The sequence below is a fragment of the Amphiura filiformis genome, chromosome 12 (genome assembly GCF_039555335.1).
Source record: "Amphiura filiformis chromosome 12, Afil_fr2py, whole genome shotgun sequence".
NCBI lineage: Eukaryota > Metazoa > Echinodermata > Ophiuroidea > Amphilepidida > Amphiuridae > Amphiura > Amphiura filiformis.
In genome coordinates, this window is record NC_092639.1 from 17,803,821 (window position 1) to 17,824,700 (window position 20,880).

The 20,880-nt window shown below is 36.2% G+C and overlaps 1 protein-coding gene across 1 annotated transcript in view; it reads left to right on the forward strand.

Annotated features, from left to right (window-relative positions):
• LOC140166678 (fibronectin-like) overlaps positions 1–20,880 on the forward strand; it is a 174,121-nt gene that overhangs the window by 63,989 nt on the left and 89,252 nt on the right. The window contains exon 3 of the mRNA XM_072190176.1: positions 19,690–20,667. Within this exon, the coding sequence (XP_072046277.1) occupies positions 19,690–20,667 (978 nt within the window). The remainder of the gene's footprint in view (positions 1–19,689; positions 20,668–20,880) is intronic.

The following is a 20,880-nucleotide window of genomic DNA, read 5'->3' on the forward strand; positions in this document are numbered from 1 at the left end:
TTTATTTTATTTATTTTTGTGTGTGAGATGATCTGATAGTTGTAGACAATCACCAGCAAAGGGTAGATATATTCTCATAATCCATGAAAGGACTGAGAATGGATTTTGGCATGCCATCAGGAGTTATTATAGAAAGTGCTTGCCTCAGGTTGAATTTGTAACCCACATACCAGTTTATAAGTTTATTTCAGCGTCTTTAAAAAGTACAACGATAATCTAAGAGGAAATTAGAGAAAACAAGAACGATGCGAAGAACCAGGCAGGGTAGTGTCACAGATTTCTTTTTGACATCTGGGGCATGGGGTTGGAAAAATTTCTTGAAGTATAGTGAATCCAGCACCATTTGGCGACAGAGTAAGTTTATGGTACAAATGTGCGTGAAGCAGGTGAAAAAATTTGCCATTTTGAAGTAAAATGGTCCTATGGTGCCAAAGTGGAATAAATTTGTGCAAAGAGCACAAAAATGTGCACTTTTTAGGCTAAAGTGTCCAAATATGAGATTAATTTGGTCAGAAACCCACATGTAGGCATCAACATTGGGGAGGGGAGATTGTATGGACTATCCCCTTATCAAAATAATGGGAGGATTTATCCTCCCAGGATTTATGCCTATGGGCAGGGGGCACCCCAAAACGTCGGGGTAAATATTTTAAATACAGGCATGAGAATTTTCCTTTTTTTTTAAGGAATTCCCTTTATCTTTTGCCCAAATTTGCATGTTTTTTATTCCTTTTTAGCCCGCTTTTGAGCATTTTTGCCATATTTTATGTGCTCTTTCCTGTTTTTCCAGAATGTTCCTGTTTTTTTTCATTGAAATGTATTCTCATGTATTCTCAAATAAGGTCCAAATAAGAAAGAAAAATTAATAAAGGTGGGTGACCGACCCCATGACAGAACAAAATGACAGCAGAGAGACCTATATGATGCAATGTAATATACATATTATGCATAAATCGTAAACTCAAATTCTGAATCCAGTTTTAAAAAAAACTAAATAAACAGAGGATGCTCCTTTAAAGTACTCTTTTAAACATGTGAGTAATAAAATATAGGCCTATACCTCGATATGACAAACAATTAGCATCTTCCTTTTTCTGTTATGGTTTTCAAAATCTTATCTTGTGTCAATTTTTTGGCAGAATACTAACACAATTAGTGGTTCCTTCTTCAAGGGCAAATAATTTTTTCTACAGCTTTTCTCAAACTTGGCAAGTCTGATCTGATACAGAGGATGATTTAAGCACTACCCATCACGCCACTGTGTTGACTTGCGGTTTAAGCACAGCTGTGTGAGTGAACATGACACCACTGCTCGTACACTGCATAGACATGCATGGTTAAATTCGAATTGGGACTGATATATTTACAATAAAAACACATTCAAAATGCTGGTCGATTTCACATTTTATGTTATCTGCAGAAGGTGTGAATTATCCTTTATGCATACATCACTTTTGTTCTGAAATCGACCAAGTAATAATGACACACACACAATTCTTAAACAACATCTTTTGCACAGAATTCAATGGGATTTGAAAAGTAAAGTGGCAGTTGAAACTCTAGTGATAACACTTTTGCAGTGCATGATGGGGCTTCCTTAAATCATCCTCTGGATCTGATAAGTGAAGACTAGAGGAGGAAGCACTCATTTACATTACAGCTGCAGTTAATCATTTTCATGGAAATTTGCATAAAAACAGATCTTCAAGATAATAAGAAATTTGCTCAGACAGGGCCTAAAATATTGTAGAATTTATGTCAAAGAAAGTTTGGTCTAATTTGGTAGATAGAAACAATGGAATGTTTCATCCATATGATTTAACATGGGGTTCATCCATAGGATTTATTTTGGGGGTGAGGAACTCCAAAAAGTGGACTTTTTAAAATGAAAAGTGCACTTGCACATATTTTTGTGGAAAGTTGACCTAAATTACCCCCCTAAAAATCCCCTTTTTGTAATGCCTTAACCACCAAAAAAGTGCACCTTTTTGTTAATTTTTCTCCCACTTTAGACCTTTTTATTGGAAAAAATAGTGCACAGTGGACCTTTGTGGATTTTGAGGGGTGCTGCTGTACCCCCTGTGTATGTGCCTCCTGACCTCAAAATTGATCATTGGCCTGGATCCAGGGTAGCTGGGATGCATAAAGTGCAAAAAGTGTCCCTGCATTTTTATCAGATATTGATCTTTTGCAGAACGGAAATACAAAGAACATCTCCAACATTATCAAGCTACAGAGTGAAAAGTTTGTTTCAAAACTTTGCATATATCATCACTCAGAAGTTCCTTTTCTCTGTCTCACTCAGACAGGGAATCTTCTCAGTCCCAGTAGACCTATACCTTTAATTCTGAACTTCCTTCTCAAAGCTCTGACAGTTCTCAGTTTGGAGTGTGTCGCTTAGACACGGGAATGTTTTTTATTTTCGTTACTAAGCCTTATCTCGAGAAAATGATTTGATAATTTTATTTCGATAACGTGACCCGTATTTATTGATCCTTCTGTCTTAATAAATTGTGTAATTAAGACAAAAAAAGCGTGTGTGAATATTTTTGAGAGGATTTTAAAGATTTTTGATTATTATGAACTTGTTTTTAAAGAAGTCTGACTTTTAGTAGTCTGTGCCACAGCCGGTGCGGTTTAGGTTGATAAAAGTTTGAGCTGGTCTCTGCCTCGCCGCTCACTGTCACGCCTTTGCATTCAACTACTAGTGCCTTTGGGGTTATCCCAGATCGCTAGGGTCTGTAACAAAGACTGTTAAACCCTAACCCCCTTGCCGCTTTTATTGCTAGGGTCTTTAACAAAGACTGTTAACCCCATGAGAACTATCTGCCGATTGGCCAAAAAGAAGTTTTCATTTTCAATTGGCCCAATCAGCAACATTGTTAGAATAATTGCACCATACAAAACAATTGGGGTGAATTATTTACAAAGCTCCATTCTGATTGGTGATTAAAGTGAAGATATCATGTAATTGACCAATCAGAGGCAATGTTAGATCGGCAGGTAGTGCTCAGGGGTTAACCCTGACTGCTGCTTTTGTAGGCCTCAAACCGATCTGCTTTTGTGGGCAAGGTAGGGGGAAGAAGGATAGAAGGAAGAAAAAAGATGAAGGGAAAGAAAAGTTTTTTCCCTCTTTTTCTCATCCCCCTTTCTATGCGGTTTGAACCACTGACCCTTTGGCCGACCCTTTGGCCGGGTGTGGAGCACTGCACCGGGGATAGTATCGCTCATTCTACAAAATCCGGTGCCAATCCACTATAAAAATTGAAAAAATAAAAGTTGTTCAAAAAGACCTGCTTTTTGTGTTTTTTAAGAGTAAATGTATCACTACTTTCAGATGTAAAAAATTGCCAACACCACTTGCATATTTTTCTTTCAGGAAGTCATGATATTTTTTAACACTAAAACTCAATGTAATGTGAGCTACGTTACCGACTACAAAATGGGCTGGTTTTATTCAATCCAAGGTCATAAAAAGCAAACTAAAGATCACTTGAGTGAAATGTAAAACAGATTTCACCATTTCATAGAAGTTTTGAAGATGCGTAAATGAGTGTGTAACGTAGCTCACAGTAACGTAGTTCACTGGTTTTTAATGTTTTTAATGTGATTTGCGAACGTTAGAACGTTATGTCGGTTAATTCTAACATAAATGGGGTTCGACCACTGGTAGCTTTCACATATTATTAGGAAGTACATGTAACACAAGTGCATACTATAGAATCCTGGTAACGTAGCTCACCAATCTTAACATGGTCAGTCGAAATTTCAATGTTTACAACATTTCTATGCCAAAAATGCTACAGCATCACGATTTTTACTGTGATTTTTAAAAACCTATGAGTGTTTCCTTTCAAAAACCGCAAATTACATTGATACCTCTGTTTTACTTCTGTCCAATAACGTGTGTTAAAAAGGGGTAACGTAGCTCACAGCGTTTTGGTGGAAAGTGCAATTTATTTTAGAATTACACAAAGACGTTTTAATCACTAAAAAATAATGTTGATAAACAATATGATGGTGCGTTATCTAATTAAAAACAACAAATATGTAAAGAAATCGCATTTATTCAAAGAAAATATTCAGGGTTAGATGTGACACTTGAGCAGTGGAAACGCATTTTTAGCGATTTTTGAGCCTTTGTAAGGGTTAATCAGGCTGAAGAAAGCATTTAAAGTATGGAAAACTATATATGTCCGTGTAGATCTCGTTGAGTTCTACCAGAAAAACAACATATTTGATGCCCTAAATGCTCGACAAAGTGTTTGTGGACCAAAGAATGGAAAAAAAGGCTATTTGCACCGGATTTTGTAGAATGAGCGGTATGCCACAGGCTTTGATATGGCCGGCCAACCTTTTCATGCCCTTTTCTGTGCTTGGATCATTTGTGCGATTGCATTACGTGGGATATTTAAGGCTTGTGTTCTAGTATTCTGCTGTGCTGTAGGATTTTGTAGGGTTTTTTTAGGATTAGGGTTAAAGCTTTTAACATGATGACTTGATGAGTAGGACTAGCTGCGTCAGGGAGAATTATAGGTAGATAAAAAAGTTTCAAAATTGCTGCTCACTGTACAGTGTTTTCATTATGTTAAAACAATTTAATATGTGTTTATTAATTTTTCAGTTTTGTAAAGAATCTTTTTTTCAGCTTTGTAAAGAATCTTAACATTCCTTAAGGGGTACTACACCCCTGTGGTAAATTGTGTCTATTTTTGCATTTTTCTCAAAATTAATAACAAACTGGTAACAAAATTTATGTATATTATTGGGGCAAGGAATCCAACTGAAATTTCAGTGACTCAAGACAAGCGGTTCCGTATATATGATAGGAAACAAGGTACACCCTAGCGGTACCTTATTTCTTATCATAAATAACAAACCGCTTGTCTTGGGTAACTGAAATTCCAGTGTAGTAATTAGATTCCTTGCCCCTATAATATACATAACTTTTGTTACCACTGTGTTATTAGTTTTTGAGAAAAATGCAAAAATAGACACAAATTTATCGAAAGGTGTAGTACCCCCTTAAAGAGGAAGCCCCGCCAGAGCAGTTCTTCTGGGTGAACAAACCTGCTTGGTTATCAAATTAATGACAAGGTTATCTCTGAATTTGACATGTGCTAATTGATGCAATAACATTAAAACATCAATTAGAACCTGTCAAATTTAGAGATACCCTTGTCACCGATTAATTTGATAACCAGGCAGGTTTGGTTCACCCAGACGAACTGCTCTAGCGGGGCTTCATCTTTAAGTTTTTGAACAAGGGCTGTTTCATAGCATGTTCAGTGGACATAGGCCTATGTTAACATGTTAATGTTGATCAGCATTGGTAAAACTGATATAAACATGTTGGTTTATCCTTTGTGTAAGAGAGCACAAAATATAATAGGGTTAGGATTTAGGGTTAGGGTAAGGGGTAAAGGTTGGGGTTAGGGTTAGGATTTGTTTCGTACTCTCTTACACGAAGGATATACCAACATTTTAACAGTGCATGTATTAAAACAAACAAAAAGTCACTATTATGAACAAATTAAGTGCTGGCAAGCTGCACTTGAATGTCAAAAAATAAAAAGCCGAATCTGAAGGTAAAAAAGGAAAGGTACACGCAGCTGCTGGTCACCTGCCAATGCCTTAAGGGACCGTTCACAAGCACTTGTTAGGGGGGGCCTGATGCAAAAAAATTTCATCACAAATTTTTTTCGGGCCCCCCTTTACAGACCTCAAAAATTTCAGGGCCCCCCTTTTTGATAATGTAAATTATGGGTCAACCCCATAGAAAAGCAAACTCAATTTTCCCAGGAAAATTTGTGGTCATTTTTTGGCTCTGAGCGGAGCTTATCAGTGCCTTTGTCATGCGGTATGGAAACAGGACGGTTCGCACCCTTTCAATTTCGGACCCGTGCACTTTCGCCCCTTTCAATTTCGCACCGTGCACTTTCGCCCCCTTTTTAAACCGCGGGTAATGTGCTGCTGTTGATTGATGATGCACGATCGATCGCTTCAACTCCCGGCGGTACAGTGGGGTGTTGTATGTCTATAGTATTGGTTGACTGTTTGCAGTACCGGTACTGAGTCCAGCGTGTACAAAAGCAAATAGTAGGTTTACCCGGGATGTTGATGGACTCTCCAGTTCGATTGAATTTAATAGGCCTATATTATTACAATATATTAAATGTGCTTCGACTGAAGATTGGTATTCATTATGTTTTTGATTTATTTTATTTTACTTAGGCCTATTTTATTTCATTTCTATTTTATTTTATTTTAGGCCTATTTATTATTTTTATATAATTATTATTACTATTATTATTATTATTATCGTATTATTATATTATTATTATTATTATTATTATTATTATTATTATTATCAGAATTATGTTACCTTATTAGTACTTTATTAATAGCTATATAATTTAGTGTTAAATTATTTATGGCCTATCAAATTTATATAGGGCCTAATATTGATATGGCCAAATATTTGATGGCTTATAATTTATAATTTTATCCCATCTTTATGTTGCCGAATTGATCTTCTTTGACATGAAACTAATGGGAAAAAATATTTAGCAAATTTCTCAAAGACAAATGCGCACAAGCAAAACAAATGCCTGGCAGCAGCTTTGCGATAATGCTGTGCTGACTTTCGCCACCTTTCTTCACCGCGAGTATTAGCTGCCACTAGTACGCTGAAAAGCGCGGGCGTGACATGGGTTCAATCAATGCAATGGTAGCCCTACGGTGACTAGGCAGTAGCACGCATATATTCGTCCCAGAACATATCCGCATCGGATCGATTGCTTGACAAGTCTCCGGGCCGCTGTGCGCGGCGTGACTGTATACATAAGGTGTAGGTGTGACTTCGTCAACCCATTATGTAATGAATGACTTACGGGAAAGCGCCGGGTATGGTGTGGGTTCAATCAATGGTACCGTAAACAGACTCGTAAAAGTGCAATATGCCTAGTGACGTACGATCGATTGCTTGACAAGCCCCGGGCCCTTGACGCGTGCCGGTATAAACTTGTCAAGAAATACATGCATACAAAGATATTTAGTTACGAACAATATGTTACGATTGCACATTGAGAAATATTACAATTGCATCCTTATTCTTTGCCAAATACAAAATATTATTACTCAGGAGAGTTTTCTGTTCGTTTTAATGAGAAATGTAAATAATGAACCAAATGTTTTAACTTTTATGTCTTTTAATGAATGATGTATTTCGTCTGTGTTCTTAATTAATTTAATATATATATATTTCTACAAGTGTTACATAAATTGTATAAAACAAAGAAATGTAAATACTTTTAATGAATTTTGATATATTTGATGTATGATTTTTTGATGTTTATGTTTTAAAAATTCTTACATATATAGGGCCTATGTATAATTCTACAAATTGTTATGTATATTGTTTTCATGACACAGGGCAGATTTAGCAGATTTATCTGAAGGGTAACCCTGTATAAATATGGTTTTAATAAATAACATAAGTAAATAAACAAATTTGTGGAAAAAATGCTATGCAATTCTGCATTGTAAATGATTGACATTTATATGTTCATGATTCATTTTGTTTACCGGCCTGTCAATCACAGACTCATTATGACGATGCTTCATTAACACCACGGCATATCTTACGCGGTATCTTAATCCGCTTTATACTTTATAGTATACCGACAATTTTAAGGCAGGATGTTTGAACTCGAAGATGTCAATAATGTAATATCCCAGCAAACACAAAAACATTTTAAAAACGTTTTAAATAAGTTATATTTTGGCTTTTGGTTTAGGTAAAAACGTTTTAATAACATTAAAATGTCGGGTTATATAAAGGTCATGACAACGTTTTAAAACGTTTTGCATGAAAACACACTACAACTCTATTTTTAAATGTTTTCAAAAAATGTTATTGTAAACTATTTTTACAAATATTTTTGCCAAATATTGTGTCAATCCTTAAATAACATTATGTTAAAATGTTTGAACCCAGCAAACACAAAAATGTTCTTAAAATGTTTTTTTCAAAACCTTTTAATAACATTTACAATGTCGGGTTATACAAAGGTCATGAAAACGTTTTTAAAACGTTATTGAAAATATTTTGGGCAAACAATTTTCGCAAAATATTTTTTCAACCCCAAAATAACATTCTTTTTAGAATGTTTTGTATCAAGTTTTCAAGAATGTTTTTGGAATGTTATTAAAACTTTTTATACCCTTTATATAACCCGACATTTAAACGTTTTCTGTAAAACATTTTTATTTGCTGAGCAGTAGATTATCAAAAAATGTCTTTTAAGGTTATGAAAACGTTTTATACTCTTAATATACCCTTTATATAACCCGACATTTAAACGTTTTCTGACAACCTTTTATAGCCTTTTGCGAATGATGTCGAAAACGTTTTGTGTTTGCTGGGATCATCTATTTCTTAGATATTAATAAAGAAAATCGTGTAAAGGGGATGACTTTCTTTCTTTTTTTTTTTTTATAGTGCCTTTTTTTTTCTTTTCTTTTTATCAAGAAAGCTGCTTTGTCTTTTGAAACATGTCTTGTTTTTGGATGCTGCTGCACATAATAATTTATTTCTATCAATTAGATTTGTTCAGTTCGTCTTAATTTCTTTGTATTTATTTTATTTTTATTTTTGTTCTTTTTTATCTTTCTTTCTTTCTCTTTCTTTCTTCTTCTTTCTTTCTTTGTTTTTCTTTCTTCTTTCTTTCTTACACTTACACATTAAAGTATTTATTTTGGAACTTAGCTACAAATATTATGAATTGCAACTAAACACAGAAACGCTATATTCAATTTATTATTATAACTATTATTGTTATTATTACTGTTATTATTATTATCATCATTGTTATTATTAGGGGCTGTGCAATAATTATGAGCCCTGGGGGGAGGGTAACATTGGGGTGGGGTGCAAGAAATGTTTGACGAGCCGAAATTATTGCACAGCCCCTTCCCAGCAAATACAAAACGTTTTCGACATCATTCGCAAAAGGTTATAAAAGGTTGTCAGAAAACCTATAAATGTCGGGTTATATAAAGGGTACATTAATGGTATAAAACGTTTTTATAACATTAAAAAACATTTGTTCGTAATTTACTGCACAGCAAACACAAATGTTTTACAGAAAACATTTAAATGTCGGGTTATATAAATGGTATAAAAACGTTTTAATAACATTCCAAAACGTTTTTGAAAACATAGTGCAAATAATTCTAAACATAATGTTATTTTGGGGTTGAAAAAATATTTTGCAACAAATGTTTGCCCAAAATATTTACAATAACGTTTTATAATAATTTTTGTGACCTTTATATAACCCGACATTTAAATGTTATTAAAACGTTTTGTAAATAACATTTTAAGAACATTTCTGTGTTTGCCTGGTGCAAATATTTTAATATAATGTTATTTAAGTGTTGACAAAATATTTGGCCAAAAATGTTTGCAAAAATAGTTTACAATGACATTTCGAAAACATTTTAAAAATATTGTTGTAGTGTGTTTTCATACAAAACGTTTAAAACGATTTCATGACCTTTATATAACCCGACATTTTAATGTTATTAAAACGTTTTTACCTGAACCAAAACCGAAAATATAACTTATTTAAAACGTTTTAAAAACGTTTTTGTGTTTGCTGGGTTATTATCATTGTTATAATTATTATTATTCTTATTATTATCATATTATTATTATTATCATCATATTATATTTTTAAATTAACTTTGTTTATATTATTATCATTGTTAGTATTATTATTATTATTATTATTATTATTATTTATTATCATATTATTATTATCATCATATTATATTTATTAATGTTTATATGTTTTGTGTTACTCCCCCATTGGATTTTGTGTCATACTTTCATTGTTTTTAATTTTATCCATTGCTTGTTGACACTTGTATGATCCTTTAGGATCCATCCTTTGGTCGTCAGTTGAAACAAATTTCCCTGTTTTTATACATTATTATAATTAATAATTAAATATAAATATATTATTATTACTATTTATTATTATTACTATTTTTATCATTGAATTCTAATTATTTCATTATTTCGGGTAAGCCTGCTGCTAAAATATCTGGCCTGTAATATATTCTGAGAAAAAAACAACGTTCCTCTATTTTGTTTTAAAATATCCTTTCTTTCCTTCCTTCCCGGGTTTATCATGACTTAATAAGTGCATGCCCGACGGCCCAGTACTATAAACATACTACGCCGCATTGCCGGGAGTTCAAGCAATCGATCGTGCATCAATCAACAGCACGACAGCAGCACAATACCCGCGGTATAAAAAGGGGGCGAAAGTGCACGGGTGCGAAATAGAAAGGGGGCGAAAGTGCACGGGTCCGAAATTGAAAGGGTGCGAACCGTCCAGCATTCTGTCATGCAACTAACTAGCATTCATTTTCAGGCCACAATACGCTGTTGGTTTTTATGCTAAGGATCATTTAATGACTGATATGAAGACTTAAGTTTCGTTTCTAAGTTTGGCTAAGTTATTTTCGAATCGATTGCACTCCAGATTTTATTGAAATTCAGGCGATAAAAGTATTATTTTTGGGTAAAAAAGACCAAAATAGTCACGATAATCGAGTTATATCTTGGTTCCCTGTGTGTGCTAGAGATTATTCTGGTCTGTATAATTTAAGATGCGTAATACAGACGGAAACCAATGGAGGTACATTTCTTAAGATTTAGTTCAGATCAGAAATTATTTGACTACTTCTTAACTTTTCTTCACTATTTCTTTATAATTTAAATAAAGAGATAGGTAAAAAAAAAAAAAAAATAGTCAAGAACATGTCTGAATCTTGAATAAATCCCCGAATAAATCTGAACAAATGACTTTTCTGGGGGACTATTTGGCTTGCGCAAGTGCAGTACGAAAGCACTGTGCCGATTTTTTTGTTAAAGGTCACGTTTTTACCGATAAGCTGCGATGCTCAACAAACTTCGTACTTTTCTATGAGGCTATTTTGAACCAATAAATCGATTAGTTTTTCTTGATTGATGACATCACCATTTCTGAACCAATCAGCAAACAGTTTTGTGTGATTGATCGATTCTTGCAGTAGTCTCCACAGCAGCCAGTTTGGTTCCGCCCTTCCACACAAACATTTTTGTGGAGGGTGCGTAACCAAACTGGCTGCATAGGAGACTAAGTTCACTGACCCACTGACCTTGCAAACTCAACCACAGAGAGCTACGGTGTATAATCGAGGTGAAAATACGCTAGTTTGTTTACCATTCTGAGCTCATGAGCTTCTGGTAAATGTCATTCCGAAGCATTTACGAGCATACCATAATATTTTTTTTATTAAATATAAAGATGTTTATTTAAGTTATTTGTAAAATTCAGCGATGGACTTAATATAGAAGTGGTTTGATTTTAGTTGTAAACGCGGGACTCGACCGGCATGTGGCATGACAAGTTGAACATGTGAAGTTCCAAATTCGGAAGCCATGTACTACTATTCCATGTACGTAGGTCTCACACGAACTGCTCCGAGGTTATACTGACTACTAGATTGTCTACTTTTGTACTTTCGTAAGTGATGAAATTGAAGAAAAAATCATGAAGTGAAATCTATCAGAAATAAACACTGATGTGATGTAGGCTAGTCCTGCTTAATCGGAGTACAGCATCCAGACCAGGCAGATCCAGATCCGAACAGAACTTACGATTGTTCGGTTGGACGGGTTCAACACATGACACAACAGACATGTCAGGACAGAACAGTTTTGGTGTTTACAAAAAAATGCAAATGATCTCAAGTCACAAAAATTTGTTATAAAATTTCATTTTTTGTCTCGCCTCAGTATTTCTGTCTGTCCGGGGGTGTGGATGTCCGGTCATGTCCGTGTGTCCGTCTGGAGCTGTATCTGGGAAACTGTAAGACCTACGCAGTACGTGGACGTTACTTGGTGGGAGGAAGGGTATCTAAGTTTGCTCCGTAATTGTATGTTTTCGGTGAAAAATAATGCAAATTAACATAGCTAATTTGCATAATTTATGCAAAAATCAGCGCAAATTGATAAAATTTCATTTCTGAACTTTGTTCAGGATGGGACTTAGTAATCACTATTTCCGTCTGTGTGTGGGGGTGGGATGTCCGAATGTTTGTCCGGAGCTGTATCTGGGGAACCGTAAGACCTACTGGGACGCTACTTGGTGGGAGGAAGGGTATCCAAGTTTGCTCCGTAATTGTATGTTTTCGGTGAAAATATGCAAATTAACATAGCTAATTTGCATAATTTATGCGAATATCAGCGCAAATTGATAGCGGTGCATGGTAGCGAAACCTTGTGACAGGAATGATACACACCTGCTGATCACCTGATTAGTTTTTGGCGAAAAGTATGCGCATTTAGTTGTTAAGTTGCATAATTTATGCGGGCACGCTTCTACAAAATGGTTGGAAATCTGAAGAAATCCGCCTTGTGAAGCTGTTTCTGGGGATCCGTAAGAATGCTAAGCCCTATGATGATGAAACGTGGTGGGGGTAGCATGACCAGAGGATCTCGACCTGATTCGATTTTCAGCGCAAAATATGGTAATTGCCTACCTAATTTGCATAATTTATGCATAATATGCAAAAACCTTTTTTCTCGGAGACTAGGGGTCGCACATTCTTCAAACTTGGTGGGCGGGTGCATCTTGACCCCAGACAGAACAAGTTTGTATTGGTTAGTGGGTGAAGGTCACTCGAGGTCATCCAGGGTCATCTAAGGTCAAATTACTAAAACTGTCGTATGGGCATGAAACTTGGTGGGTACAGTTAACATTTAGAGTCAAATTTTCTGACGGTCATTTTGGGGTCATCCGAGGTCACTTAGGGGTCATCCGAGGTCAAATTACTAAAAGCTGTCGTATGAGCATGAAACTTGATGGATACACTTAACATTATGAGTCAAAGTTTGGAAGGTAATTTTGGGGTCATCCAAGGTCACCAAGGGGTCATCTGAGGTCAAATTACTAAAACTGTCGTATGGGCATGAAACTTGGTGGGTACAGTCAACATTTAGAGTCAAATTATCGGACGGTCATTTCGGGGTCATCCAAGGTCACCAAGGGGTCACCTGAGGTCAAATTACTAAAAACTTGTATGGGCATGAAACTTGGTGGGTACACTTAACATTTAGAGTCAAATTTTCAGACGGTTATTTCGGGGTCATCTGAGGTCACCAAGGGGTCATCTGAGGTCAAATTACTAAAAACTGTTGTATGGGCATGAAACTTTGTGGGTACAGTCAACATTTAGAGTCAAATTTTTGGAAGGTCATTTCGGGGTCATCCAAGTTCACCCAGGGGTCATCTGAGGTTAAGTTACTAAAAACTCGCATGGGCATGAAACTTGGTGGGTACAGTCAACATTTCAAGCCAAATTTTTGGAATGTCATTTTGGGGTCATCCAAGGTCACTCAGGGGTCATCTGTGGTCAAATTACTAAAACCTCATGTGGATATGAAACTTATTGATGGATGTATTATGCTCTGCAAATAAGATATAGCTACCAACCAGCAAGATGTAGGCTTGCATATGATCTGGCACATACAATGTATATGATTTCACCTGTTGCACATTCGACTGCAATTACTTTCACATTCAAAAAAGCACAGAGCCACAGCGCCATTGGTGCTCTTGTTTCAGGTCCCCCCTTAGGAGGGTCAAAATTTTCAGGGCCCCCTTTTTGCATCAGGCCCCCTAACAAGTGTTTGTGAGCGGTCCCTAAGTAGCCCTAACATCACTGTACCCTACAAATTACTACTGGAGTGCCTTTGGTGCGGAGGGTAACTTATTTTTCGATAGGGATGTGCAGGTCGAGCTTCCGAACCCTTACCCATTTCTAAGGGTAATTTTACTGGAAATAGTGACCCATTTCTAAGGATTTTCAGGAAGTAAGGACCCATTTCTAAGGATTTGAGCTTGAAAATAGTAAAAGCAACATGTTTTTCACACATGGAAAATTTTAAAAGGGAGACCCACGTCAGTGGAACCATGATTTTTGGTGGAAAACCTACCCATTGGAGTGGCATGTTTCCATGTATGTGAGTACCTCCCCCTTCCCGGGTGCCTCCCACCTTCAGCAGGTGGGGTGGTCAACTCATAGATGATAGAGTGCCTCTGACCAAACCACCCTATTAAAGCATGTTAGGGTTTAAGGTAGTCTTTTAAATGATCACAGACACGCAAATACCACAAAAATATTCCTTAAATAGTACCTTTTATGGTAGGCTTTTGAGGATCACAAAAATATCACAAAAGTACATTAAGGATGCAAATAATGCTATAAGTGCACCCTGAAGTTTTACAGAAAAAAGCTAAGTGCTTCTTGTTTCTAACTTTAAGGGGTCACAAAAATAAATCGGAATGAAATACAGAAAAGAATCACAAATATGTAAAGTGGGCATAGAAATATCATAAAGTGCTCCTTTAAGGGATCACAAAAATTGAACATATTCACCTATAAGGGATGCAGCTGTTCTGTGCTGAATGCTTGGCATTTGTTCCCAACTTGAAGATGGATTTTACTTTCTTGGACTATGAGTCACACACAGACTGTAATACACAGACCACAGACCCACAGACTCAGACCATTATTGACATTTGGGCGACTGACAGGGTTGCCAAACTTGTGATTTGGTAGCCCAGTTGGGTGACTTTAAAATATGGTGACTTGAAAATGGTTTACAGTGATTTCGCAACTTTTGGGCATCTTCGGAGCTTGAGTGGATGGAAAATCAATTATATTATATTAGCCCCTTTTCAGTGAATTTTGCTACAAAAACAACAAATCTTGATGTTTTGAAGATAATTTTTATATTAAAAATTCACAAAAAATCATACAATTTTGTCTGAAAATTTCTGACAAGCTATAATTAGACTTATATTTTGGGCTGATTTTTGTCCATTATGTTGAGTGTTGAGGCTGCAAATTGGGTTTGAAAAGTTGGCAACCGGGGGCAAAGAGCAAAGAAAGTTTTCTGAAGATGGTGGGAATAATGGCGTTTAGGACCATGCATCCATGTAGACTGTTTTAAGTCTGATTGAAATGTGATGAGAGGGGAGACTCATTAAACAGAGCAGGATTTTGTACTAATTACTTGTTGTAGACAGTAATTAGTTGTAATGGGAGACCAGTCTGATTCATCAAATAAATTGATTTGATGATACAGATTTGTAGTCTATTTGTGGGGCGTAATTTTAGATTAGTAGCGACTGAAATCTTTATTCATTCTCCTTTAAGGTTGAATATGGAAACTTTCGAGCCTCATAACTTTTAAATTGTTGGTCTAAAGTATATAAAAGTATACATATTTAGAATGGCAAAGACTTGATAAGTTCATCTGTGAGGTCAAATTTGGGCCAAAATGGCATTTTGGCCCAAAATCCCAAAAATAACGGTTTTTGGCCCACTTCTTTTTCGTGCATCTCAACAACAAAATTCTTGGGCCAAAATTTGTTTTTATATTAATTTTTAAAAACTAGATTAAAATATCTAGGACCCGTTTTTTCATTTTTTTTGAATTTGAGAAATTTGCGCCAAAAATGGTCAAAAAATGCTGATATTTTAAAAAAAAATCATAAAAAAGCCCGATTTTGGCCCAAATTTCAAATATTTTTGGTGAAATTGGTCAAAATTCAAAAAAATGAAAAAACGGGTCCTAGATATTTTGATCTAGTTTTTAAAAATTAAGAAAAAAGAATTTTGGCCCAAGAATTTTTTGTTATGATGCACTAAAAAGAAGTGGGCAAAAACCATTATCTTTGGGATTTTGGGCCAAAAGTGCCATTTTGGCCCAAATTTGACCTCACAGATGAACTTATCAAGTCTTTGCCATTCTAAATATGTATACTTTTATATACTTTAGACCAACAATTTAAAAGTTACGAGGCCCGAAAGTTTCCATAATTCCAGGGTTCAGACCAACCTTAAGGTATCGGATGACGGATAGCAATGTTTGCAAAGTATTTTTGTGGGACTTGAGAGCACATCAGACACACCAAATTGCATTCTTGTAATTTAAGGGGTCCAAACCGTTGAAAAAAAAAGTAAGGGGTCCCGGGATGCGCATACGACCCCTGCTCTCAGGTCCCACAAAAATACTGTGCAAACGTTGCTATCAGATCCATTAACACTGTTTTGCAAATATTCTTTCGCACTGGCCGACCGATCGTGTAAAAAGAACTAGGTCACACCTGCATCTCGTGATGCTATGCAGCGTGATCGGTGAATGAGGTGCTGATGTGATGATGACATGATTCAATCAGCCAATCAGAACTCGCCTTCATGTTTACACCTAAACTGCGCCAAATCGGGCAGTGTTAAAGGTCCTTACAAATAGGTGTTATAGTCAATCAAAGTTAGCCGTGCCTTTGTGTAGCAGACAGGAGTTTGTGAAGCATAAATTGATAAAACCTCATAAATATCTGTTAAGTTGCCTAAAATTGTACAAAATTTGCTGTAATACATTTCACTAAGTTGCATAAAATTCTGCAAAGTTGGATAAAAGTCAGCAAAAATTAATCAAAATATATTATATAATTGTTTTATTCCTTTAGGGGCTGTGTAATAGTTATGAGCCTTTGGGCAAGATACAAGGTTTGGCCGGCAGAGGGATGGAGGGCAGGCGTTATTTGGCAGGCCAAGAAGGGGAAGCAATTTTTGGCATGCCATTTGGAAATTTTATCAGGGGGCTCATAATAATTGCACAACCCCTTAGGCTGAGTTCACATAGAAGTATACGGTATTAAGCTATACTGAAATATGCTCATTCGATCAGGCTGAGTTCATATAGGCGTATGCTATGTGAACTCAGCCTGATCGAATAAGCGTATTCGTATAGTGAATATGACAGGTCAGTTACCAATTTTCTTCGTCTAATCAAATGCTTGTAACTTTACTTCTTGAGGTCACATTGCATTCAATGAGGTGTCATAATGTGCAGAATTAGATAATGCATCTATTTAAAAAAAAAAGATTTTACCCACATATGTTTTTAGTTATAAAATTAGGACGGTATACGCTGCACTAAAATCAAACATGCACGATTCCCACTATACTACTATACGCAGGTATACGGCCTTTTCGAATAGTGCCTTCTTATGTGACCCGGTACTATGAAATTACCTTGCTCGATTTAAGCTATACGCGTACACCTGCAAAACGTGCACCGTATACCCGAATAGTTTACTTCTATGTGATCGTAGCCTTATGTGACCCGGTACTATGAAATTGCATTGCTCGATTTAAGCGTGTACCTGCAAAACGTGCACCGTATACCCGAATAGTATACTTCTATGTGAACGCAGCCTTATAAATACATTTTTGCCAATTTGAAGCAAACTATCAAAATTTTTCATGCATCATAGGGCCTGGTTTACTCTCAGTGATGTTTGCAAATTTATCTCCTGTCTACTTACTTCCTCAGACTAAGGACCATCACTTATTTATACCACTTAATCACTTAATTATTGACCAAAGTTAATCCTTAACTGTTTTTTCTTTTACTATGTTTATTAACTGTCTAACTGTCTGAGCTTCTTCCTACATGTAGAATATACAAGAATGAAATACTGGTTGCAAACTCCACTAAATATGCTATAGTGTCTATATTATGTGTGTGTGAAAAAATGTTTCACTGTAGTTGGACTAGGATGAAAACTTAAGCCAACTTATGAGGGCACTGTTCACTTTCAACTGTTGCTCACACCCAGGCCTGCTCACACCCATGTCGGATGTGACCATAATAAACATTTGGTTGTGAGGATAGAAATAAATTCAAAATTACTGTTTCAAGTATGTTAATCATTTATTAGTAATCAGTGTAAAACAATGTTTATTTGCAATTCCTTTACCTTTTTGCTATTATTGAATTAGAGGAAGAATCCTTTTCATGTCATATAAGACAGGTTAAATATTTGATACAGTTATACCGCTATGGAGCACTACTTTGCAACAAGTATTTAAGGCATATTTCTACAGGTCCTGGGTACAGAGAAAAATTGATTAACTTTTTATTCATGTACAACTTATATGTTTGTGCAACTTTTAGCATTGTCGAAAAGTTATGTATGTTTTTTTTTTATTTTACTCCAATATGAACATTTTTCTCCTTGTCAAACTTCACATTTCACCCAACAAACAAGTGGTTTTTTTTATCAGAAAGTTTTGAAACATTTTAGATTTATGTTGGGTTATAAATGAAAATCAAAACATCTTATTTTGGTATCAAAAAAAATATACTACCAAATTGTTTTTCCAATGTTGATAAATTGTTACTGTAAAATATTTTTACAAAACATTTTGATAGAAAATGTGTTTCCAACATTTATATAACATTAGTTGCAAATATTTTGGCAGCATTTGAAAATGTTTTTTGAAATGTGATTAAAATGTTCTATAACAGTGTCTGGTGACCTTTTTGTGCCCATGTGAATTAAAAATGTTTTGTTCCCGCTCGTCACTCTGTGTATCTTTGAGTAGGCAAGCTTGCGTACGTGTTTGCCGACAAACGAGGACACACACAAGATTTTTCACCCTAAACTGTGGACCTACTTCCAACCGAGGAATGTCCTTGGTCTCAAACTGCTGCAAAAGACCTCAAATGCATGCTAGATGCTTTAAACGCTATTTGCCTGAAACCGAGGACCACACGTGTAAAAACTACCGTCCGCAGGGTGATGGCTAAAATTCCGTTTTGTATTATACACACAAAAAATCCGCCATTTTAGTCCACGGTTAGGCGATGAAAACATCATACACACGTCCTCGGTTAGATAGCAAAACACAATGTCCACGTTTGGAGGCAAACACAGAGGGGTGTGTGTAATTGTGTTTTCAAATGAAGAAACATGCACACAAATAAGGGGTAATTCGTTGAAAATACATGTTTGCAAAAATTTAAAAAGCTTGTAATTCATTTACAAATCAAATCTATGCATAAATCACTGCAGCTTCATTTTTCAGTTCAGCGCATTCTGGTAATCACTGCAGAAGTTATCACCACAATAATGCATCTTTGTTCAAAAGAAGTATCATTGAAATGTTGCTCGTGTTGTAGCAAAAAAATGGGGGGATGATGAGGGCTGAATCGCAAGAAAAAAGGTGTTTTAACCTAAAATGAGATGCAAAAGTGGGTGTTTTCAAACTTTGCACAGGAGCATGCCTAAGCAAGAATACACAGAGCGATAGGCCCTGGGTTTGTGTTTATTGGGTTTGGTTCCCATGACTTTGATGACATGGATTCAACACAACTATCACTGGGCTATTCCACTTGAAATCAACACTATATCTATATCTTCCACAGGGGGAGTATGTTTTTCAAATGTAATTGGTCAGAGTTAATCATTTTGAAACCTATACTCCCCCTGTATTATGGCTTTACCTATATCTTCTACAAGTGGAGTGAGTATTTCAAATGGAAGTTACCCAATTGTCTATTCTATTTGAAACTCATACTCCCTCTGTGGAAGACTTTAGTAAAATCTTCCACAGGGGTGTGGAAGACGTTAGTAAAATCTTCCACAGGGGTAGTGTGGATTTCAGATGGAATAGCCCATTATGCTCAATTCTTACCGTGAATATTATTTTTTAATGTTAAGTTTAAACTTACATCTGATTTACTTTTCTTTTGTATCCTTCAACTTGCAGATCTTACGACAGAAGCAGACATCACAGTTCACAACAGAGGAACAGACCATTCCGCACAACCAATAAACACAATCCCTACTGATGCCAACATCTACCAACATACACCCTCAAAGAAGGACTCATCACCGGAAACCTCGCCAGTCGAGACACAACTCACCGAAGCAATAACTCAGGCTAATACAGTTGCCACAGCAGAGTCTAGCACATCTTCAACATTAGGGACTGATGCTATAGGATCTAAAACATCGAATGTTAATAAACAGACTACAAATGAGAAAATTACTGATGTGAGGAATCCAACAGAGCAGGTCATTGACCTTAGTTCAGAACATAATGTGAACGAGCGAACCAATGAGGTGTTAACAGATAATACACCTGTCCAAACTGAGGTGAATAGAGATTTTACAAATTTAGTCGAATCACCAGATTCAGACGAAATTGTGAGCACACAGACTAATGTTGTCACTAATGAGCAGACGACAGGAGGTGATTTACAAAGTGATAAAGGCACAACATCAACAGAATATTTGACAACAGGGAAAGATCCTGTCAGTCAATTACCAACAGGGAAGGATACTGTTGTCATTGAAGAAACAACGAAAAGAGGAAGTGTGACAATACCTGATAGGCCTACAACAGATGTAGCCACCTCAGTGGACGAGAGGACATCGGGGTCAACCCATGAAGCATCGACCAATCAGAATGCACCTGCTGTACAGGAAACACCTGGCGTGTCAGGGACATCATCAAAAGATTTACCTGCTGATGGAGTGACATCACGTGATAATGTCATCGGTACAGATGTTGTCACAGATGTTGTCACAGTGACTGAGACTCCTGGTACAAAGGGAGTTGAGGTCACGGAAGGGTTGGCAGGGAATACAACTAGCAAGGTTGCAGAGAAGAATGTGACCTACCCAGATGTGTTGACAACAGTTGCTCCGCCAACAACTGAGATGCAAACAACATCATCTCCATGTAAGTAAACGGTTGATGTGTGATGGCAATAGTATCTGGCTTTCAGTTTGTCTTTTCTAGTCATGTATAATGATGTATGCTTCAGAATGTTAAGGCAAATTGAGCAGGGCCCTCTTGGGTACCACCAAAATGAAATAAGACAGTCATGGGGTTTCACAAGACCCTCTTGGGTACCACCAAGATAGAATAAGATAGTCATGGGGTTTCACAGGA